The sequence below is a fragment of the Dromiciops gliroides genome, chromosome 2, assembly GCF_019393635.1.
Source record: "Dromiciops gliroides isolate mDroGli1 chromosome 2, mDroGli1.pri, whole genome shotgun sequence".
Lineage (NCBI taxonomy): Eukaryota > Metazoa > Chordata > Mammalia > Microbiotheria > Microbiotheriidae > Dromiciops > Dromiciops gliroides.
This window is the reverse complement of record NC_057862.1, coordinates 69,361,019-69,383,080: the sequence shown is the minus strand read 5'-3', so window position 1 is coordinate 69,383,080 and position 22,062 is coordinate 69,361,019. Positions and strand designations below refer to the sequence as shown.

At 45.1% G+C, this 22,062-nt stretch overlaps 1 protein-coding gene across 8 annotated transcripts in view; it reads right to left on the bottom strand.

The window, feature by feature from the left end:
- Window positions 1–3,384, bottom strand: part of CPEB1 (cytoplasmic polyadenylation element binding protein 1) — a 65,410-nt gene extending 62,026 nt beyond the window's left edge. For 2 of the 8 annotated variants that reach the window (XM_043984562.1, XM_043984564.1), the window contains exon 1: window positions 2,662–2,798. In XM_043984562.1, the coding sequence (XP_043840497.1) occupies window positions 2,662–2,676 (15 nt within the window). In that variant the 5' untranslated portion in view covers window positions 2,677–2,798. Of the gene's footprint in view, window positions 1–1,062; window positions 1,081–1,441; window positions 1,592–1,832; window positions 2,059–2,160; window positions 2,262–2,661; window positions 2,799–3,255 lie in introns of those variants that run through there. The other 6 variants (XM_043984565.1, XM_043984567.1, XM_043984573.1 and 3 more) reach the window with 6 other exon arrangements.
- Between the last annotated feature and the right edge of the window lie 18,678 nt (window positions 3,385–22,062).

Here is a 22,062-nt window from a genome sequence, read left to right as displayed (position 1 = left end):
CTTGCCAAAAAAGGCTACATTAAGCAGACTCCATTCAACTGTTCTGTCGGTCACATCCTCTCGAAGCAAGCAGAGAGCACCCCCTGACTCTTCCTAACTACCCCCAACCCCGTTTTGAGGGCTCTTCTCCAATGAAGCTTTTGGTTTGGTTCTTTCCCTCCCCCCACACAAAATCACATTTTATATAGCCTTGTGTCAAATTGTTGTCCTCCAATGGAAAATAACTCCTTCCCAAGAGAAAAAAATGTTAAAACATCCTCCTTTCAAAGAAATTCATATTCCAGAAACCTAGTTAACAGAAATCTTAAAAAAACAAAACCAAAAGCAGGTTACCTAAGAAAACAAAGAGAGGAATGTGCTTCACCTTTGGTAGACCCCCATCATTGAGATTTTAAGTGATTTTAATCTTCCTTTCCCCCCCTCCCCATTTTGGAATTCTTCAACCCTCCATTGACAGTATTTGCCGTGTTCCCATGGAAAAAATACAAACGCAATCACTCAACATCGAAAAACTTCACTACCCAAGTAGATTACCAGTAACCAGGGAAAAGCTGAGCTACCTTTAAGGATTAAAATAAGGAACAGATTAAATATTCCATTTCTCCTAGCTAGCTCACCAACCAACAAAAACTGGATGCCCAAGTGCACTTAGAGGGATTGGGGGAGAGGGGATCAAAATATCCAGTATCAAGTTATCACTCTTGGACATTAAAAAATTAAGAGATGTGCAGAGAGCAGGACCAGACGTTGGATTTTGACCGTATTTTGTAAAAAAAGACTCGACTCCAGGAGGGCGGGTTGCTCTAAAAGCAGAAAGGTAACCAGGAGAGGTGGAATAGACAGGTGGCCCTGCTGCCTACATTCGACGTGAATTCTTGAGGGGCAAGTGACCTGATGCTTACCAGGGAAAGGGTCACAAACCTCGGGTGAACCCCACCCCACCCCCCCCACCCCCGAAAGCTACCCGCCCCGCTCCCCGATGCCCACGCTCGCTGCTCCTGCCCGGGGGCGTCCACCCAGCGCGGCACCCTGCGCCCGAACGCCCGGCACCCATTCCTCCACCTTCAAGCATCCACCTCCTCTTCTCCCCGAGGGCCTCGAGTATGGCCGGGTCCCCCACCCACAGAGGGTGCCCTGGGGAGGGCCCTCCTGCTGCGGCCCCAAGCTCAGACCGGGCTTCGGGATCGGCCCTGCCCAGCCAGGGCCCGCCCTCCCTTCTCCGGCATCACCCCCCCCTCCCCCCCACCCAGTTCCGCAGCCCCGGGAACATCCCCGAGGGTCCGCTCTCCCACGTGGAAGCCTCGCGCCCGCCAGCTCCCCCCTGCCCCCCAGAGGTCTCCGCGGCGCCCGGCCCTATCCTGCCCGGCTCGGCCCAACCCGCCCAGTCCGCCCAGCCGGGCCGGCCCGGGGTTGACGTGGCTGCGCCCCGGCCCCACCCTACCTGGGCGGCGGAGGCGGCGGCGGCGGCGGCGGCGGCCACTCTGGCCGGGCTCGGCCCGTTAATCAGGGACGCTGTCCGCCCCGGGAAGGTCGGGCCCCTCCGAACCGAGGAGGCGGCGGCGGCGACTCCGGGCGGCCCCTGGCTCCGCGCTCCCGGCGCCGAACGTGTGAACCACGTGACCCTCCCTCCTCCTCCCCCCCACCCCCCCACGCCGGGCGGGAGGGGAGAGCGCGCCGAAGCCCGAGGGAGAGGCCGAGACGAAGCCAAGCTGCCCTTAAAGGGGACGCGCTGCCCCAGGGGCCGTCGGTAGCTCTCACTTTCTCTTCGCCCCCGCGCAAGCTGAGCCGCCAGGACCAGGGTTGGGGGTGGGGTGGGCAGGACGCCTACGCACTTGCACAACAGGGGGGCGTCAGAGTCCACAAGGGGCGGCCCCACGTGGCGCTTCTATCCGCCTCGCCGGCCCGTCCCTCCTGCGATCGCCCGTGGCTGCCCGTGATTCCCCTGCGTCCGGGCCTTTTACAGAACTCGGCACGAACACCTGCAATTGCGACTGCCGGCGGGAGCGCGGGTCACGTGTAACCGCGACTGGGAGACCCACCCCAGCCGCCGTCTGAGCCCGCCGCCTCCCGGCTCGCCTCCAGTCCCGCCAGATCCAGTCTCACCCTCTGCCCTTCGAAGCTCTTATGCCGCCCCCGCCCCCAACTCCACGCTACCCGCACCTGCACCTGCGGCTGCCTCCACCCCAGCAAAAAGCGCTCTGCAAGCAGAGGCACGGGGAAGACCCAGAAAGCTCCGCGCCCGACCCCCGCGGGATCCCCTGAGGACCCCGGCTCCTTTAAGATAGAAAAACAACAGAATCACGAGTAGAGGACCGTGTCCCTTCCCTCAAACAAACACACGAGGTTCCACGCTCGCGGACATGTGATTCGCGCCCCGCCTCTTCTCTCTCTTCCCCCCCCCCAACCTCCCCCAGGGAAACAGGCTTCGCTGCACCTCCCGGCAAGGCCGCCGCTCCACGGCGGGTGCAGCGCGCTCGGGCCTGAGGGCTCGTGGGGAATGCGCGTGCAGCGCCCCGGGCGAGGTGCCACCAGCCTGCCCACGCGCCCGTCCGCCCGAGGCGCGTGGCTCCCGGCCCAGCCGAGACCGCCCGCGGCGGCGAGGGCGAGGCGCGCCACGCGCCGGGCTCCCTCCACCCTATTCCCCCCACCCCGGCCTCTTACCAGTGAGAACGCCATGGGGCGGCCCGGGCCCAGGCCCTCGATGAGCACGCTCAGCCGCACTGGCACGGGCCACCTTGGAGGCGCTATTTTTGCAACCAGCGGTGGCGCCGCCCACCGGACGGCTTATAAAGCCCGAAGTAGCGGCTGTGCCCCCGCCCCCTGCGTCCTCCCCCGCTCGCAGAACCAACTCGGGACACCTGTTTCCCCGGGCTCGGGCACCAGCTCGCAAGTGCCGTCCACCCTCGACGCGGCACTGCGCGCGCCCCGCGCCCCCGACGCCCTCCGCAGCCTCGCGTCCCCTCCCCCAGGGAGACTGGGAGGATCCCACCCAAAGGCTAGCGCCTCCTACCCCACCGGCTTCGGGATACCCTTAAAGGAGACGCAGCCCCTGCCCCCGAACGGGGGGTAGGGGTTACGGAAGGGCCAGCAGCTGGGTTCTGGAGGTCAACAGCCTGAAGATGCGGAGCGTCGGAGCAGGCACGCAGCGCGGGGGTGGGAGAGGGAAGAGGAAGGAGACCCGCTGCGTGGCCGGGCTAGAGCCCCCTCCGGGGAGCACCTCCCCACCCCCATTCCCACGCACGCACACCCACTCACCACCGCTGGAGCAGCACCAGAGCATTCCAGAAACCCCGAAATGAGTATGGCCTGGGCATGGCTTGCTGCAAAAAAGATATGGAGCCTGCAGAATTCACGCCCCGCCCCGCCCCGGTTGGAGGGCTCATTTGCCACACATTTCTGCAGCTGCACACAGCCGAATTTGCGGGGAGCTGCTGCGGAACCTCCGGAGTTAGGAGCACGAAGTCGGCTGTGCCCTTTGGGTTGCTCCGCCGACTCCCCTCTGGGCAAGGGGCTGTCTGAGACGGAGACCCTAGGTGGGAGGTGTCTTAAGCCCAGGTGCTCTACCAGTCTATAATTTTTCAAGGCCAAGGTGGACCTGGAGCAACTTCCCTTCTTGGGGAGGGTGGGAGGGGAGGGATCCTTTTCTCCCCATTTACGTAGCTCTCAACTGTTACGAAGCTTTAAGAAATTTAGAGTTTATCAAAGCAACAACCTAATTTTAGCCGTGGTCCAAAGAATACTTTCTATTGGGGAATTAAGGGGAACGGTGAATAAGCATTTTTTGTTTTTCTTTTTTTGGGGGGCGGGGCAATGAGGGTTAAGTGACTTGCCCAGGGTTACACAGCTGGTAAGTGTCAAGTGTCTGAGGCTGGATTTGAATTCAGGTCCTGAATTCAGGGTGAATAAGCATTTATTAAAAGACTACTGTGTGCCCAACGCTTTACAAATCTTTCATCGTCGTAACAACTCTGGAAAGTAAGTGCCGTTATTATCACCATTTTACTGTTGAGGAAACGGGTTAAGTGATTTGTCCGGGGTCGCAGCCAGGAAACATCGGAGAGACCCAATTTGAACTCAGGTATTCCTGATTCGAGGGGTGCATTTCACCTCGTAGGGTGTAAGGACAAAGCTAGACACCTGGTTCCAAGTCATCTCTCGAATTCTTTGTATCAATTTCATGTGCAAATGTTTGGGAAAATGAGCACCTAGATATCATTTTCCCTTTATTCCCCTACTCTGGCAAAAGCCATACTCATTCCTCCCGCCCTAACCCACTGCTCTAGTGACCTTCACCATCCAGTGTTAACCCGAGAGTCATTCATATTTTTAAAAGATCTTCCCCACCTCTCTTGAGATACACCTAGGACTGAATCTGATTAGAAGATGGGAAATTCATTTCTTAGGTGTAAAAAACTGAGCTGGTGGGAAGGGGAGGGTTGGGGGGGAAGGGAAACCAAGGGTCAACTATAGGGAGATAGTCTTTCAGTAAGTATTTATTAAGCACCTACTATGTGCCGAGCACGGTGCCAAATTCTGGGGAATACAAACAAGGAGGAGGGGACTAGTCCCTGATCTTAAAGGAGGAGATCCGACTCTAATGCGAGAATCAGCATGCAAACAACTGTATCCAAACAAGCCGTATACGGGAGAAATCGGGGATAATCAATAGAAGGAAGGCACTAACATTTAGAGGAATCAATAAAGGCTTCTAGCAGACTGTGGGATTTTAGCTGAAACTTGAGGGAAACCAGGCAATCGGGACAACAGATGAGAAAGAAGAGTAGTTCAGGCATGTGGTACAGTCGATGTGTGAGAGATAGCATGGGGGCCAGTGTAAACACCCAGGTCAGACTAGATTCTACCCGTTTTGCTTGTTTGGGGTTTTTTTGGCCTGCCCTAACACCTCTTTCTACATCTTCATTAGAACTTCCACACAGGGGCGGGTAGGTGGCTCAGTGGATAGAGCACTGGCCCTGGATTCAGGAGGACCTGAGTTCAAATTCTGCCTCAGACACTTGACACTTACTAGCTGTGTGACCCTGGGCAAGTCACTTAACCCCAATTGCCCAAAAAAAAAAAAAAAAGAACTTCCACACATCTACCTTGGTATCCCAAATACATCTAAAATTACTTATTTGCACTCTCTCATATCATTGCTCCTTGAATTTTGAATCCTTTGCAGGACCCTTTCAAGGAAGCGGAGGGGGGGACAGATACACAGGAGTGAGACAGAGAGAGAGGAGAGATAGAGAAGGAGAGACAAAGAGAGACAAAGAGGAGAGAGAAAGAATAGAATTGTATTTGGTCTTTCTCTGCAATTGGAAGACTAGCCCACCCCACACTCTAAACAAGAAACTGAGATGTGGGTTTTAGGCTTGAAAGGAAAGATCATGAATGCAAAAGTGCTGTCAGTGCCAGTTATACTAATCCCCAGCTTCCCTTCTCCATAGAACTGCTTTACTCTACTCATTGTTTATGGGCCTGTGATTGGCATCTCCAGAATTGTTGAAAGGGAGTAGGCAAGCTCTTTGAACACTAGAAGTGGGTGGGTTCCTATTAGATGATGACTTACTTGAGTGGGGGGAAGGCCCCTTGGTAGCACTTTGAACAAACTTCGATAGGTAGGAGAGGCTTAGAATTGCTCTTTGCTCCTAAGAATGATCATTTTTACAATACCCCCTTTCTAATGTTGAATGCTTGACAGTTTAACAAAGTAATTGCCAGTCCGTGATTTCATTTCATCATCACACAATCCTCTAAGGAAAGCAAGATATTATTAACCCCCCCCATTTTATAAATGAAGAAATTGGGGCCCAAACAAATTAATAATAACTCAGTGACATATTGCTTTGAAGTTTTCAAGAATAATATGCCAAGGTAGGTAGTGCAAGCAAGTGTAATTAGCCTCCTCAGCTCATCATGCTGCTGAACCACGCTGGAGAAAGTAATCCAACTAATCTAAATGGATTGCAAAGAGATGTTAGCTAATCTCATTTGGACCCACGACTTCTCCTACTCTCAAGTCCCCTAAAATCACTCTCCTACCCCCTTCTCTCCAAAAAGTACTTTGACTTTACTAAGAAAATTGAGGCAACTGAGTGATGTAGTGGAATACAGCCAGGCGCCTGTAGATAGAGCTGTGTTCAGAGCCAGCTTCAGACACTTAATAATTGTGTAACATAGGTTACTAGCCATGTGACCTTGAAAAAGCCACGTGACCTCTGTCTGCCTTAGTTTCTTCAGCTATAAAATGGGCTAATAATAGCACCTGCCTCACAGGGTTGCTATGAGGATTAAATATTTCCTTTTTCCTTCTTCCACATATAAAAACATCAATCAATATCATTCCTCTGCCCTGTCACCCCATTCTGGTTTCCTTTGATTCAACCTCTGAGGAAGGGATGACCCTCCTCCCTTACCAAGGCTACCCCCCCTCCTTGAAATTATGCCTCTAATCCCTCCTCTCTGGTCTAGGGGCTTGCACTCTCAATCATCCTTTCTTCTTCAGTCTTTCCTTATCCATTGACTCCTTTCTTGCTGCCTACAAATGTCCCACTCTATTTACCCTCTTCTCAAGTAATCCTAAAAATTCCCCCAGTGGTTACCTTGTATTTTGTTCATTCCTTTTTTTTTTTTTGGTGAGGCAATTGGGGTTAAGTGACTTGCCCAGGGTCACACAGCTAGTACGTGTTAAGTGTCTGAGGCTGGATTTGAACTCGGGTCCTCCTGACTCCAGGGCCGGTGCTCTATCCACTTCTCCACCTAGCTGCCCCTGTTCATTCCTAAACATCACCAAACTATGCAAAACCAAGGAATAAAAACCATAAGGCTTATGGAGAAAATAGGGTAAAGGGTACAATGTATAAAAACTGAATTCAGTGACCAAAAAAAGATACTGGAATCTAATCAAAATGTTTGTTTTCATGTTTTCAGTTTTATACTTGTTACTGCCTAAGAAACAGACAAATACTACAATAAGTAGCAGCAGCATTGGCACCCACAGCCTCTGGCTACTGCTGGACCTGTATCCCATTTCCCACAAGATGGTTGGTAAAACCTCTGGAAAGCTGGACAGGTAGAAACTCCCAGGGGAGGGACCCAGAGGCAGTGATAGGAGGTGGTTGGGGGGTAGGAGCAGATCAAATGGGTAGTCTTTAAGCCACAGCTCCTACTGCACCAGAACTTATGATGCAACAAATCTGCATTTTACCTTGACACAGTCCTGAAGTGTGCTTGTGGAAGTGGGTGTTGGAAGGGTTGCAGTTTTCAAGTTGTTGGGAAGGGATGCTATTTTCTGCATTTTTGAGGTTTCTTGCAGATGAAATGGAACATGAGCAGATGCAAAGTTCTAGTTATGTTCAAATTGTTCCCTGATAGAGCAGTCGCACTGGAACAAATTCACATTTTCAAAGCAAGCATTATAGCAAACTTGACTGTATATGTGTGTACATGTGTGTATATTTTTGTGTGTATAAATATACATGTTGGCTCCCCATCTGACTGTTCCTCTTCAGTGGCTATCCCCCATGAATGAAATCCTCTCTCCTCACCTGTGACCTGGCTTCCTTCAAGCCTCAGCTCAAATTTTACCTCCTGTAAGAGGCCTTTCCTCATTCCACTCTCTCCCTCCTTCTAAGATTAAGTCCCATTTACACTGTATAAAGTTGTTTTTATGTTGTCTCCCTCATTAGAATGTGAACTCTTTGAGGTCAGGAGGAGTGTTTTTGCCTTTCTCTGGTACTTAGCACAATGCCTGACATATAGTAAGTGGTAATAAATGTGGGTTGATCAATTAATCGATCATATGTTTAAAGGTACGTTCTCATGTGTTTAAAGGTATTTATAAGTTGCTCTCTTTGTAATAGCAAAGAACTGGAAACTAAGGGTATATACATTGACTGGGGAGTGTCTGAATCAATTATGTTATATTAAAATAATAGAATATTATTGTGTCTGTAAGGAATAATGAAAGGGCTTTAGGGAAACCTGGGAAGACTTGTATGAACTGATACAGAGTGAAGTGAGCAAAGCCAGGATAACAATTGATATAAGAACAACATTGTAAAGACAACAATCTAACAACTTAAGAACTGGGATCATTAAGACATTGACCAACCATGACTCCAGAGGATGGATGATCAAGCTTAATACCCACCTCCTCATAGAGAGATGATGGACTCAATATGTAGAATGAGACAGGCATTTTTGGAAATTAACAATTTGGGAATTTGTTTTTTACTTGACTGTGCATATTTGTTACAGAGTTTTGTTTATCTTTTTTTTAAGGCCCTTCACTATCTTCTACCTGTCTTTCTAGCCTAATTTTATCTTCTTTTTAAAAAAAATCTATTTATTTATTTGCAGGGCAATGAGGGTTGTCATTGTTTTTTTAATGAAGGTAGAGAGGGGGAGATACGAAGGAGAGAAAAGAAATACTTGTTAAATATATATATATGTATAAATTCAAAATGAATGTAAGCTTCTTGAGAGCAGGGATTGCTTTGTTTTTGTCTTTGTATTCCCAGTGCTTACCACATGGTAGTACCTGGCATACCATAGGTGTTTTTAATAAGTGCTTGTTGATCAATGACCCTTCTACAATGAAACGATTAGAAAAGGTCTTCTACACTCACTGCCTCCATTTCCTTAGCTCTCACTCCTTAATCCCTTGTAATCTGGCTCTCAAACCCAGGGTTTCCATTGAAACTGCTCTCTTCTAGGTTATCAACAATTTCTTAAATGATAAATCCAGGGCAGCTAGGTGGTGCTGTGGATAAAGCACTGACCCTGGATTCAGGAGGACCTGAGTTCAAATCTGATCCCAGACACTTAACACTAGCTGTGTGACTCTGGACAAGTCACTTAATTAACCCTCATTGCCCCTTGCCAAAAAAAAAAAAAAGATAAATCCAGTGACCTTTTCTCAGTTCTCATTAACCTTGAACCTTCTGGGCTTCTAATTGGTGAGCTTTTGCCATATTTATTCTGGACCCAACGTGTTACTTCTCCACCGTCTTCATTCCATGATTGAGCTGCAATCTTTTTCCCCTCAGGGTAATGAGGGTTAAGTTACTTGCCCCGGGTCACAAAGCTAGTAAGTGTCAAGTGTCTGAGACCCGGAAGGTTGAGCTACTTCTTAAAGAAAGAAAGGGATTCTCTGAGGCAGAGATAAGGAGGAGTGAACTCCTCTGCAAAGACGTGGAAGCAAGGGGTAGAGGATCACGTGTGAGGAACAAAAAGGACAATTTGGCTAAAGCATAGTGAAGAAGGGGGAGACATTCAATCAGCCAGCTTGGGTATAGAGGTAGATAGGTCGTCGGAGCTAAAACTACTTGATCAATGGTCAAACTAATTTAGGAAGTGATAGGAGAAACTGGAAAAATTATCCTAGAAGTAGCCAGTAAACCCTATGGTTTGCCTCTATGAGGTGTGCTTTGCATATAATTGCATGTGTTCACTGAGGAATGATACTGATTGCATGTTTAAGTGTGTTTTTGTTGTATTTTCTTGTTCATGTTTATCTCCCTTTGTTCTAATATCATACATATGTTGTACCTGTTAACTATGCATGATTTTCTTGTTTATTTCCTCATATCCTGATGTTTTGCATATTTTATTATTCATCAGGCTTACTGATGTTATTATGGCTTTACTTTTGTTCTACTATTATGCATACTGGCTTATGTTCTTGACGTATGCACACATTGCTGCAATAACACATGCATTCAATATATCTTGCCTGTAATTTAAACCTATTTTCTTGAAGCAGCTTTTATACACTGCACAATATCTGGTGCATTATTTCTAATGTATATTTGCTGTGAATAGCACCTTGAGAGGCAATTGCCTGGAACACTGGATTAATCATTCTTATTCTCTTAGGTGTTGATGTTTATTTTGATGCTCCTATTTATAATTCCAGATGTCTCGTGTGTCAGCACTGATTTTGCAGGGAACTGAAAAATTCCTGACCCCAGGAGTGAATGTAGCTGCACAGTGCATTGGAGATCTGTGTCTGTCAGTATATGTAAAGTTCCCAACAAGCTCCTGGAAGCTTGAAAACTTGTGAGCATCGAGATGAATCTTTGGTGGGAGCAGGAGGATAGAAGTGAGCTATTCATTTGGGAGAGGATGGAGCTCCGTTCTGGAATCTTCACCAGCACTACCATTGCTGCTGCTGCTGCTGGCACTCTCTAAATCAAAAGGCTGAATTTACTATTTGGAAGCTACATGGACTTGATAATAAAAGAATCTAGCTGAATTATTTTCTAAGAACAATAGTAGTGAAGCTTCTCCCCTTTCTTGTCTCTCCTCTCCTCCTGAGGGAAAGTGCTTAACCATTCCAAAGCTTATCTGTGTCTCTTCAAAGTTTACATTTTACATCACTGGTCGCCAGGTCTTTAAAAGTTAGTATCAATATAGATATAACCTATATCAGATTACCTGCTGTCTAGGGGAGGGGGGAGGGAGGAGAGGGAGGGAGAAAAATCTGAAATTGTAAAGCTTGTATAAACAAAAGTTGAGAACTATCTTTACATGTAACGGAAAAAATAAAATACCTTATACATTAAAAAAAAAAAGTTAGTATCAAGATAAAACTGTGGGGGCAGCTAGGTGGCGCAGTGGATAGAGCACTGGCCCTGGATTCAGGAGTACCTGAGTTCAAATCCGGCCTCAGACACTTGACATTTACTAGCTGTGTGACCCTGGGCAAGTCACTTAACCCTCATTTCCCTGCAAAAAAACAAAACAAAAAAGATAAAATTGTGTTACCCAATGCATGTATTATCTGATTTGCTCAAGAGTAGATGCCAATGAGAGTATTGGCAACTATAGACAAAAAGAAAAAGAAGCTAATTTGCAGGGATTATACAGCCGTTGGGGTTCAAAACAAACCACAAGGGTCTTACTGAAAAATATTATTATAATTCCCCAAAGCATGAAAAAAAACCCAAGATGCATAAATCAAGATTGTCATGGACTTCCTGGGCAAAGGACCATCTAAGTAATGTTTGTTATGGGGTAGGTTTGTTAGGTAGAAGACTGGAGTTACTCCTTTAGAAGCAATTGCCTTATTGACCTCCAGTAATGCCACTCTTTATTATTCCATTTATTTTCGTGTTTGGGAAAGAATGGCCCCAACCACACCACAGGGGGGTCAGATTGAAAAACTAGCTAGTTGTTCTTGTGAACCAAACACCTTCAATCCATAGCTACGACCCACAAACTACTGTTACATAAAGAAACACAGAAGAAAAGAGGATTGCATATAAAGCCATAAATTCCTATTATGTACAGCATGAGGATTTTATATTTACATATACATATATGTATGTATGTATATATAAATTCAATACAATAATTCCAAAACAGTCCTACTAGCCTGTGTCCTTCCCCAACTCTCCTCTTTGCAGTTTTAAATTGTTTCATTGATATTTTGTTTGTTTTGTTTTTTGTGGGGTTTTTGGTGAAGCAATTGGGGTTAAATGACTTGCCCAGGGTCACACAGCTAGTAAGTGTCAAGGGTCTGAGGTCAGATTTGAACTCAGGTCCTCCTGAATCCAGGGCCAGTGCTCTATCTACTGTGCCACCTAGCTGCCCCTCATTGCTATTTTAAATTTTTTTTCGTCTTGATAATATTATCTCTCCTCTTCCCCTCCCCCTTAAATAATAAAAAATACTCTGTTATGATATATAAGCATAATCAAGCAAAACCAGCCCCACCCATTAACCATTTCTGAAAAAGGATATTCCACTTATTAACTCTAGTCCACCATCTCCTTATCAAGAGATGGTAAATATGATTTAACATCAGTGTTCTGGAGTTGTGATTGGTCATGGCATTTATCCAAATTCTCAGCTCTGTAAGAGTTGTTTTCATCTACAGTGTAGTAGTGATTGCATAAATTCTTTTCCTGATTCTGCGCACTTTACTCTGGATCTGTTCATACAATTTTTTCTGTGTTTCTCTGAATCTATCACTTTAGTAATTTCTTACAAATCTACCTCTCACCTACCTTTCCAGACTTATTTCACATTATTCCCCCAGAGTGTAGAATACTATATTTTAGTTAGATTTACATACTTGTTTCCTGAACTTGACACAAATTTTCCACCCCCACCCCCCCAAGACCTTTAAAAGCCTGCCTCCTATGTCTGGAATAAACTCTTCTTACCCAAACTTTTTAGAATCCTTAACTTCCTTCAAGTATCAACAGGTGCTACTGGTGAAACCACTTATTAATGCTTTTCCTCAAATTACCTTGTATTTAGTCACCTGTGTAACATTACTTCTTGCCTCCTGGCTGGGATCCCCAATGTCAAGGACATACCTGCTTTTTATGCCTGCTTTAGCTTCCAAGCCTCCCAAAACACAGCTTTGGCCTGCTATGAGGTCTAGATTGCTTCAAGAGATGATCTTGAACTTTTTAATCATCACTCTTCCTTATCTGACCTCCCCCTCTGCTGATAACTCTGCCTGGACTCATTCTCTATGGTTAGAATACTCTTAGCCCTTCTTACTCTCCCACTTCCTGTAATACTGAACCTTGGGCTGAGAAAAGAACAAACCACTATTCCCCAATTACACCAGTCTGATTCTTCCTTCATATCTACATCAATCCCACCTGAAAAAAAGGTTCCACTCCAGACTCTTCTCACCATTTCAATGAGCCTTATCAAATTCCCACTCCATAATTAAGGAACTTTCTTTCATTTTAAACTTCATCGTCTCTCACTCTTCCATCTTTGAGCAGTCACTGAGATTTGGCCTTCTCCCAACGACACTGCATTTCTGGACATCCTTTCTAGTACTGGCTATACTTTCTTTCATATCTTCCTATTCCCTGGTTCTGGTGGGAGAGTTGGGATTGTTCTTGGTCTTCATTGCCACAGTCAGCCTCTCCTGAAATCTGTAGATCATTTCATCTTTCCCTTTGCCTTATGACCCTTAAGCCTATCATTCATCTTCATCATGATCTTTGATCCCTCCCCCTCTTAGTACTTCCCCAGATACACCACCTCTATTCTAGATACATTCTCTTCCTTTCCAAATTTCAACCCCTTGGTGAACTATTTCAGTTCTACTCTATCTCCTATTTTCAAATCCCTTGGCTACTTCTCCTACTGTCAATCTTGCCTTGCTAAACTCCAACCTTGCATTAATCAGACCCTCTACTTTTGTTCCTACTAATGTGCTGCCTAATGGAACTGGAATAAGTCACAAAACCTTGCTGATTAGATCCACTACAAACTTATGCTATATGATTTCAACTGGGCTCTCACTGCAGCAAGATAATTCTTCTACTCCTCCCTAATAAATTCTCTTCTACTCACCACATACTTTGAAGAATAACTCTCTTTTCTTACCCTCTCATCTCATAGTCCTATGCCATCCTTCCCCATACTCTTCTTCATTCCAGTATCTAATGAAAAGATGGCTCTTTTCTCTACGTTTACTCTTGATCCCATCCCTTCCAATATTCTTCAACAGATTGCCACTATTATCTTCCCATTTTCTCTCTTATCTTCAATCTTTCTTTATGGTTTGTTCCTTGCTGCCCACAAACTTTCCCAGTGCTTCTCCATAGTTAAAAACAAACAAACAAACAAAAAAAACCTCCCATTAGGTCCTGTTGTCTCTGTGACTACTGTCTCCCCTCCCCTCAACTAAACTCCTTGGGGGGGGGGGACGGTGGAATATCTATATTCAGTGCCTCTAGTCCCTTTCTTCTCTTTCCTGTCTAAATTCTCCCAAATCTTATCATTCAACTGAAACTACTCTAAATTGCTAATTATAATGGCCTCTTCTCAGTCCTCTTGAACCTCTCTGCATCATTTGACACTGGTGATTACTTGCTCTTCTTAGATATTCTTTCCTCTCTGGAATTTTATGAAACTATTCTCTCTTTATTCAAGGCTCAGTCCTGGGTCCTCTTCTCTTTTCAATCTATATAATCTCACTTGGTGATATCATCAGTTCCTATAGATTCAATGATCATTTCTTTTTGGTGATTCCCCAATCTGTAAAGCTAGTCCTAGTTTCTTTCTTGAGGTCCAATGTTACATCACCCTGTATCTTTTAGTCATCTTGAACTAGATGTCCCCTAGGTATCTCAAACAGGTCCAGAACAGAGCTCCTTATCTTTCTCCCTCCCCCATTCCTCCCCTTGGCTCAAGTATCTGATTACTCTCCAGGGCACTGCCATTTTCCCAGTCACCCAGATGCCCAACCTCAGTGTCATCCTTGACTCTTCACTCTCACCCCATATATCTAATCTGTTGCTAATCTTGTTTTTACTTTTACAGCATCTCTCTGATAACTCTCCTCTCTACTCACACAGCCATTTCCCTTATGATGTGTCACCTGGACTATTGAAATAGCATTTTAATTGGCCTTCCTGACTAGTTCACTTCTTTTTTTTTCCAGGGCAGCAAATATTTATTTTATTTTTTCCAGTTATATGTAAGGGTAGTTGTCAACATTCATTTTCATAAGATTTAGAGTTCCAAATTCTTCTCCCTCTCTCCCTTTCCTCCCCCTCCACAAGACATCAATCAATCTGATATAGGTTATATATATATATACAATCCACAAGTGCTCTTTTTATGAGTTCTTTCTATGGGGACTAGTTCTCTTCTACTATTTTACCCTCCTCCTTCAGTCCCCACTCAAATTCCCTCGGCCTCTAGAGTCAAATATAAACTTCTATGACATTTAAAGTTCTTGGTAACCTGGTCCTTTCCTATCTTTCCAGTCTTCTTATCTATGATTCTCCCCTCCCCCCAAACTCTACAGCCCCATCACTGGCCATTATTCACACATGCCACTTGTCATTTCTTTTCCTTTGTCCTGCCTGCCCCTGTATCTTGAATTCTCTCCCTCCTCACTTCCACCTCTTAGATTCAGTTCCTGGTCCTCTGCCAGCTGCTAGTGCTTTCCCCTTTAGGGTCATCTCCCATCTGCTTGAAAGGGCAGTAGTGGAGGAAGTTTCCCCAGGGGGTGCTATATCTGCATTATCTTGTATCTACCAATTTATAGACATGCCCTCTCCCCATAAGAATGTATGCTCTTGAAGAAACTCAACATGGGACCTTTGATCTGTTCTGTTTTTCAAACCGGAAGAGATTCCCTTTCCTGGGTCAATATGGTGGTCTTCCTACTCTGTAGTAACGCTAAACTTATGCACTTGGCCCACTTAACCTTTTTTTTTTTATGAGGCAATTGGGGTTAAATGACTTGCCCAGGGTCACACAGCTAGTGTTAAGTGTCTGAGGCCAGATTTGAACTCAGGTACTCCTGACTCCAGGGCCGGTGCTCTATCTACTGCGCCACCTAGCTGCCCCTCCACTTAACTTTTTGTAACTCAGGACTCCCATGTACCAGCTTCAAACTCTAAGGTAGGCCTGCCATACCATGCCCATCATCTTCCTGCTTTAATCATCTAATGTCTACTCTCCAAGGGCTGTTGGACAGGGTGGGGGTGGGGTTTGGTAGTTCTATCTTCTGAATGATCTTGATACATGGATGAGAGATACTTTGTTATAAAAGGGTCTGTAAGGTGGCATTTTGGTTTTTCCAAATGCCATGATTTTTTTTTAATCAGTAAACAATAAACACAATAGTATCTTCTAGTCTCTATATCCCTTAGCCAATGGTGAGATAGTAAAGATATGTCTGTTGTGAAATATTCTTTTCAAAAGTCTACTTGTTCCCTATCCCTATTGTCCTCAGCCTATGTCTAAATGATTCTCACAACAATGTTTACACATACACACACATGTAAGCAGGCATATAGGTCAGTAACTGTTAACATTCTCTATCATCTTTTTTTTGGGGGGGGGCGGGCTGGAGCAATGAGGGTTAAGTGATTTGCCCAGGGTCACACAGCTAGTAAGTGTCAAGTGTCTGAGGCTAGATTTGAACTCAGGTCGTCCTGACTCCACTGCACCACCAGCTTCCCCTCAGTCATGTTTTTTAATGAGGTTTGAAATTTTTTCCCATTCATTTAGCATTCCCCTCCTTTAAATAACCTCTAGTCCCTCAATGCCCTAACAATTATATAACCCCCACCACAGCTCCTTTCCCTGTGTACTTGGTCCAATCCACCAAGTTGTCCCATATTTTACTCCCTACTCCCATATCTATTTTCTATGTAGGCACCTAAGGGACCACAACATTAGGGCCCAAGTGGAAGTGCTATTCATGAGCCCAGTCCTGCTCTAGTCTACAAGGGAGCTTTGATGCGCTTTTGGGGGTGGTTCCACTATTCTTGATGGAGAGGTTTTTGTAATAGATTCAGTAAATCTTTTCCATTTTTCTTCAGTTTGTAGTTTTCCCATTTTTGCTCTTTAATACTCTGTTTGAACATTCTTTAAGATATAGGTTCTGAGGAGGTTATGGGAAAGGTCCTGAAGAGCCCTTTAAGGAGTGACTTGTTCAGTGAAGCCAATAGAACAGCCAAGAAATAGGTTAATGAAGAACATTATGATTTTATGCAAATTGGGATTTCACCTGTAGTGCTATTGTCTTGGAATGGCTGGGGAATAGGTGAAGTCACGGGAAAGGAAAGTACTCTTAAAATTAGAACATAAATTTTCCCCAGCTTCACCCACTGGCACAAGAATGTCAAGCTAGGTATGGATGTAAGGTTCTTCTCTACAGGCTTTTTAATAAGCTTGGTTGGAATAGAAAGCCAATTTCTTCCTCACTTGAGAGAGAAAGAGATTAAAGAGTTAAGGAAAAGGGGGCAGCTAGATGGCGAAGTGGATAAAGCACCGGCCCTGGATTCAGGAAAACCTGAGTTCAAAGCCGGCCTCAGACACTTGACACTTACTAGCTGTGTGACCCTGGGCAAGTCACTTAACCCTCATTGCCTGGCCAAAAAACAAACAAACAAAAAAAACCCCCAACAACAAGAGTTAAGGAAAGCACTAGTTAACAAGGGTGAGAAAATTAAAAGTGGCAAGAAAGCCACCTCTAAAGACTACCCTGAAGTCCTGAAGTTCTTGAGACAGGGCCTAAAACCCATTATCTTTTTTAATATATTAATCCTATAGCTTTTGACTCTAAGAGAAGGTAGGACGAGCTAAAGATTGTTTACCCCTTAGGCCTGGAAAATGGAATAAGGTTAGATTAAGTCATAATTTATAACAATAGAAGATTAATGGATTGAAGGCTACTCTCCAATTGGACTGGCATGGGCAGGTTAGGTCTTTTTTTTTTTTTTTTCAGGGCAATGGGGGTTAAGTGACTTGCCCAGGGTCACACAGCTAGTGTCAAGTGTCTGAGGCCGAATTTGAACTCAGGTACTCCTGAATTCAGGGCCGGTGCTTTATCCACTGCACCACCTAGCCACCCCTAGCAGGTTAGGTCTTGATGGACAGCTACAGACTCTTCCACTTCTGCCCTCAGACTCAGGTGGGGGGTTCCTGAGCTCTTTCTTTTCAGCTGGAAAACTACTGTTTTTCCCCCAGAAAGAACAGACACCTTTAGTCCTGTTTGGTATGTTGCTCCCCCATTAGATTGTAAACTCCTTGAGGGCCAGGACAGTCTTTTTGCCTCTTTTTTTCCCCAGCACTTGGCACTGTACCTAGTATGTAGTGGGTGCTCAATAAATGTTGATTGGTTGATTGATTGACCTAGGCTTCTCTAATTCAATTCCTTGCCTTAGAAGTAAATCATTTCTCAAAAAGCTAGAGAGGTGTGAGGGAAAGGTGTCGAGTTAGTCTGTGCCAAGGGGCAAATTCATTGTCTCTGCTGTTTTTTTCATATGCAGTTGAATTACTTACTCAGAGTAGAGATTCTTTACCTAGGCGTCAAATCCTTCATTTACACCTGAAAGGGCCTTCTCCTAACTTTTCAAATGCTGACTTTTCCTCTTGGATCTTTAATTTTGCCGAAGCCAAACTCTTAACAACCTCCCAGAAAGAAGGTGCCTGATGGAACCTGCCTTTATATTAATATTAATGAAGAATATCAATGAAGAACAAAATCATAGGAAACGACCCTAAAAGACATCAAGTACACACTCTTTGAAGATGAAGCAGCAGTACAAAAGTAGAAATAAATGCCCCACGAACTTCACGGAACTAGTTACTGGCAGATTAGCGACCACAGGATCCTTGACTGCTGGTCCAGTGGCAATGATGCAGCTCTGCTTCTCTCCTCTTAATAGAGTTCGATGAATATTAGTATTTTATTCATTCCACAGTTGTATCATTTTTAATTTTTTTGTTTTTTTAGTGAGGCAATTGGGGTTAAGTGACTTGCCCAGGGTCACAAAGCTAGGAAGTGTCAAGTGTCTGAGGCCGGATTTGAACTCAGGGCCTCTTGAATCCAGGGCCGGTGCTCTATCCACTGCACCACCTAGCTGCCCCCCACAGTTGTATCATGATATTAGAAGCCTGACCTTTGGGAACACAAGGCTAGATAGCCCAGGTACCAAGGCCCACTTGTTCTAGATATACCACCTAGGAAGGATATGAAACAATTTTGTATACAGTCATGCTTCTCTGGAATATTGTGTCATTATGGAGTAGGACAAGGAGTCACTTTTTTAGGATAAATAATAACAAACTAGAGCATGTCCATAATAGGGAAACTAGGATGGGGAGGCAGTGTCAGGCAGTGAAAAGCACTGGGTTGGTCATGTTGACCTGGAAATTAATGAAACAATCAATATAGGAGAAATAAGGACTTTAATCGGGGCAGAGGAGTTATAGCTCAGAGTATCGTGAAGCAAGAATGCTAGGAATACTCAAAGATGGGCACTGAGGACAGGGTTTATATGGGGTAACAGAACAGAGGGAGTTATGAGACTGCCCTTGAGAAAAGTAAGTTTCTCACCGACAGAAACTACTTAATGTAAATGAATCTTTTTACATAATAACCTAAAATCCAAGAAGTAAACTTGGGAATCTTTGGGAGGGGATAGTTTGTTTGGGGGAGATCCTTAAGTCATTCAAGAGTCTGGTATTGACAAAGATTGGTTAGCTCCAGGCAATTCATTGGTTTGGGAATAGAGAGTAGGTGGGAGATCAGTCATTTCTCAGTAAATTGCAGTTATCAGTCATCAGAGCATTTTGTTTTGGCTACTTCTTAAGTTTGTGGCCTTGGACAAAGTAGTTTTGGGTTCAGGGCCTTAGTTTATTCAGCTGCAAAACAAGGGATTGGGATGTGATCATCCAGTTTTGAATATATGTACCTGTCTGTCATAGGTTCTGTGATCCCATGAGCTTGGGATGTTCAGCCTGGAAAAAGAAGACTTGGGGGAGACAAGAGGGTGGTTTTCAATTATTTGAAGCTTTGCTTGATTCTAGAGGGGGAAACAAGGATAGTAAACAAAAGAAGCAGGTTTTGGGGCAGCTAGGTGACACAGTGGATAGAGCACCAGCTCTGCAGTCAGGAGGACCTGAGTTGAAATCTGGCCTCAGACACTTGACCTCTACTAGCTGTGTGACCTTGGGCAAGTCACTTGATCCCAACTGCCTCACCAAAAAACAAACAAACAAACAAAACCCCCCAAAAAACAACAAAAGAAGCAGATTTCATCTTTATGTAACGAATAGATCTCTAGTAATAAAGAGCTAACCCAAAGTGGATCCAACTAGCAGCCTCTGGAGGTAGTGGGTTCCTATGCATTAGTATTTTTCAAGCCGAGACTGGATGGCCACTTGTCTGAAAGAGCATAAGGGGGATATTGGACTAAATCAATGGAATTCAACTTAAAAATAGAAAGGGGGGCACTGATCCATGGATAAGGATCCCTGTAGCCACATGTTGACTATTTTAAAATGTAATCTTATCTATAATCTAAATCTATATTGTATCTATAATCTAAATAATAGTTTATTGTATCTTTATTTTGTTAAATATTTCCTAATTACATTTTAATTGACTCAGGCCCCAATCAGGGGTGTTATAGCCACCTGTGGCCCACAGGTGATGTTTGACATCTTTGGATTAGATGACCCGTGAAATCTATTCCAATTTTGAGATTCCATGATGAGGCCTGGAAAAACATACCAGCCCACAGCCTCCAGCACAATGCCAGGCACACAGGGGCTCCAGAAACTGGAATTAATTGATTTCTGTTCCCTTTTGTTCCCTCTGTCAATCAGGGATAGGGTAACACTCTGGGCCAGAGGTTCTAAAATGTGGGCCCAGGATCCCTGGGGGTCCTTGATAGCCTCCCAGGGGATCCTCAAGGTCAAAACTATTTTCATAGTGTTATGGGCCCATAGCACCCCAGAAGTTCTCTGGGGCACATCAAAGAACCTTCTCCTTGAGAAACTAAACCAAAGGACAGACACACCTAAAGAGAGAAATGGAACCAGATAAGTGGAGCTAGCTTCAGGACCTCCACCCTTCATTCTAGTCTCCCTCAACCCTGGGGAGATAAGATTAGGTGTGGCTGCTTCCTTTGTGCCCTAAGGAGATGGCTTGGGAGAACTGCAGCCACCCCCACCCAATTCCTCCAGCCACCACCAGTGAGGGATGGTCCTCCCTCACCAAAGGAACTTTCCACAATCTGATGGTCACCCCCATCAGTCCTCTATAAAAGTACCTGCCTGTCTCCTGCTCGAGGAGATTGGTATCTCAGAGCCACGTGCTCTGTGCCATGCCTTCTCCCCATGAGAAGTCCAAGGACTTCTTTCATGGTTTCCCTTCCCTTCCCCTTCCTCTAAATAAACTACCATCTTATTCTAACTGCTTTTGTGTGCAAGAGGGTGTAATTCTTTAAAGAGGAATTCCTAAGAACCCCAAACCCCCTACCCCATTCTCCCCATGACAATAGCAATACAAAGATATTTTCATTTCTAATACAGTAGATAGTGATAGATAGAACCCAAATAATACAAGTTATTGGTGGCAGGCTTCTCAAGACTGTAAAAGGAATCCCGAGACCAAAAAAGCTTGAGAACTACTGCTCTAGGTGATGGCTTAGGTACCCAACACCATGGGAAAGAGTCATTGTTTCTAGAAGGATTCTCTTGTAAGAACTTATACTGGCAGTTCTGTAGCCTTCCCTTCCACCTGCTTCTCAGGCGCTGGAGGACTCCACAGTGGCAAGCCCTCTCTTTTTTTCCCCCAGAGACCCCCAGAGATTGTTCTATCCATCCCCCAATGTAGCACAGGTACCACCCATTCCCTTTTTTTTTTTCCGGGACAATGAGGGTTAAGTGACTTGCCCAGGGTCACATAGCTAGTAAGTGTCAAGTGTCTGAGGCCGGATTTGAACTCAGGTCCTCCTGAATCCAGGGCCAGTGCTTTATCTACTGTACCACCTAGCTGTACCACTTTATCTACTGTACCCCACCCATTCCTTCTTACAGAGGGTTTCTGTAAGAAACCCCACCCCTTCTGTCCCTAAAGCAAACCCGAAGTCCTTTGAGATTTTATAAAGCAGGGGTTCTTAACTTTTTTGTGTCAAAGACCACTTTGGCATTCTGGTGAAGCCTATCTACCCTTTCTTGGAAGAATGTTTTTAAATAATTGGAGGAAATAGAAAATGCCAAGTAGAGGTTGGGGAAAATAAAGACATAATTTTTAAAAATTTCACAACCCCCCCTGAAATCTATCCATGGATCCCTGGGGGTATGTGATTCTACCCCAGGTTAAGAACCCCAGTTCTAAAGGCTGTACTGTACCCCCTAGACTCAGAGAATCAAAATTTCTTGAGGTGATTGTCCACTAGGTAGATAGAGGAAGTCTCAGAAGCTGATCCTCTGGTGCACAGGCTAAGTGGAGATCGGAGAACTTCATCCTGATAGGCCTCCTGTCAAACTCAACCTCAAACAGGTTGCATTTACATAGTGGGCATGACTTCTACACCTGTTCTCAAGAGGGAGTGTTTCCCTCTACATTCAACAAGAACAAAACAACAAGTAGGGGTTAAGCAACAGGCATGGGGAAAAGTTTCACAATAAAATCTGTTCCTAGTGTTCGCTGAATATGAATGGACCTTGGCCCTGCTTTTTCAGTTTATCCTGTTTTCTGGATGCCCAAACCAACCTTTTATTCTTGAAGTTGCTGCTCTGGAGTCTCCCTCCCTTCACCAA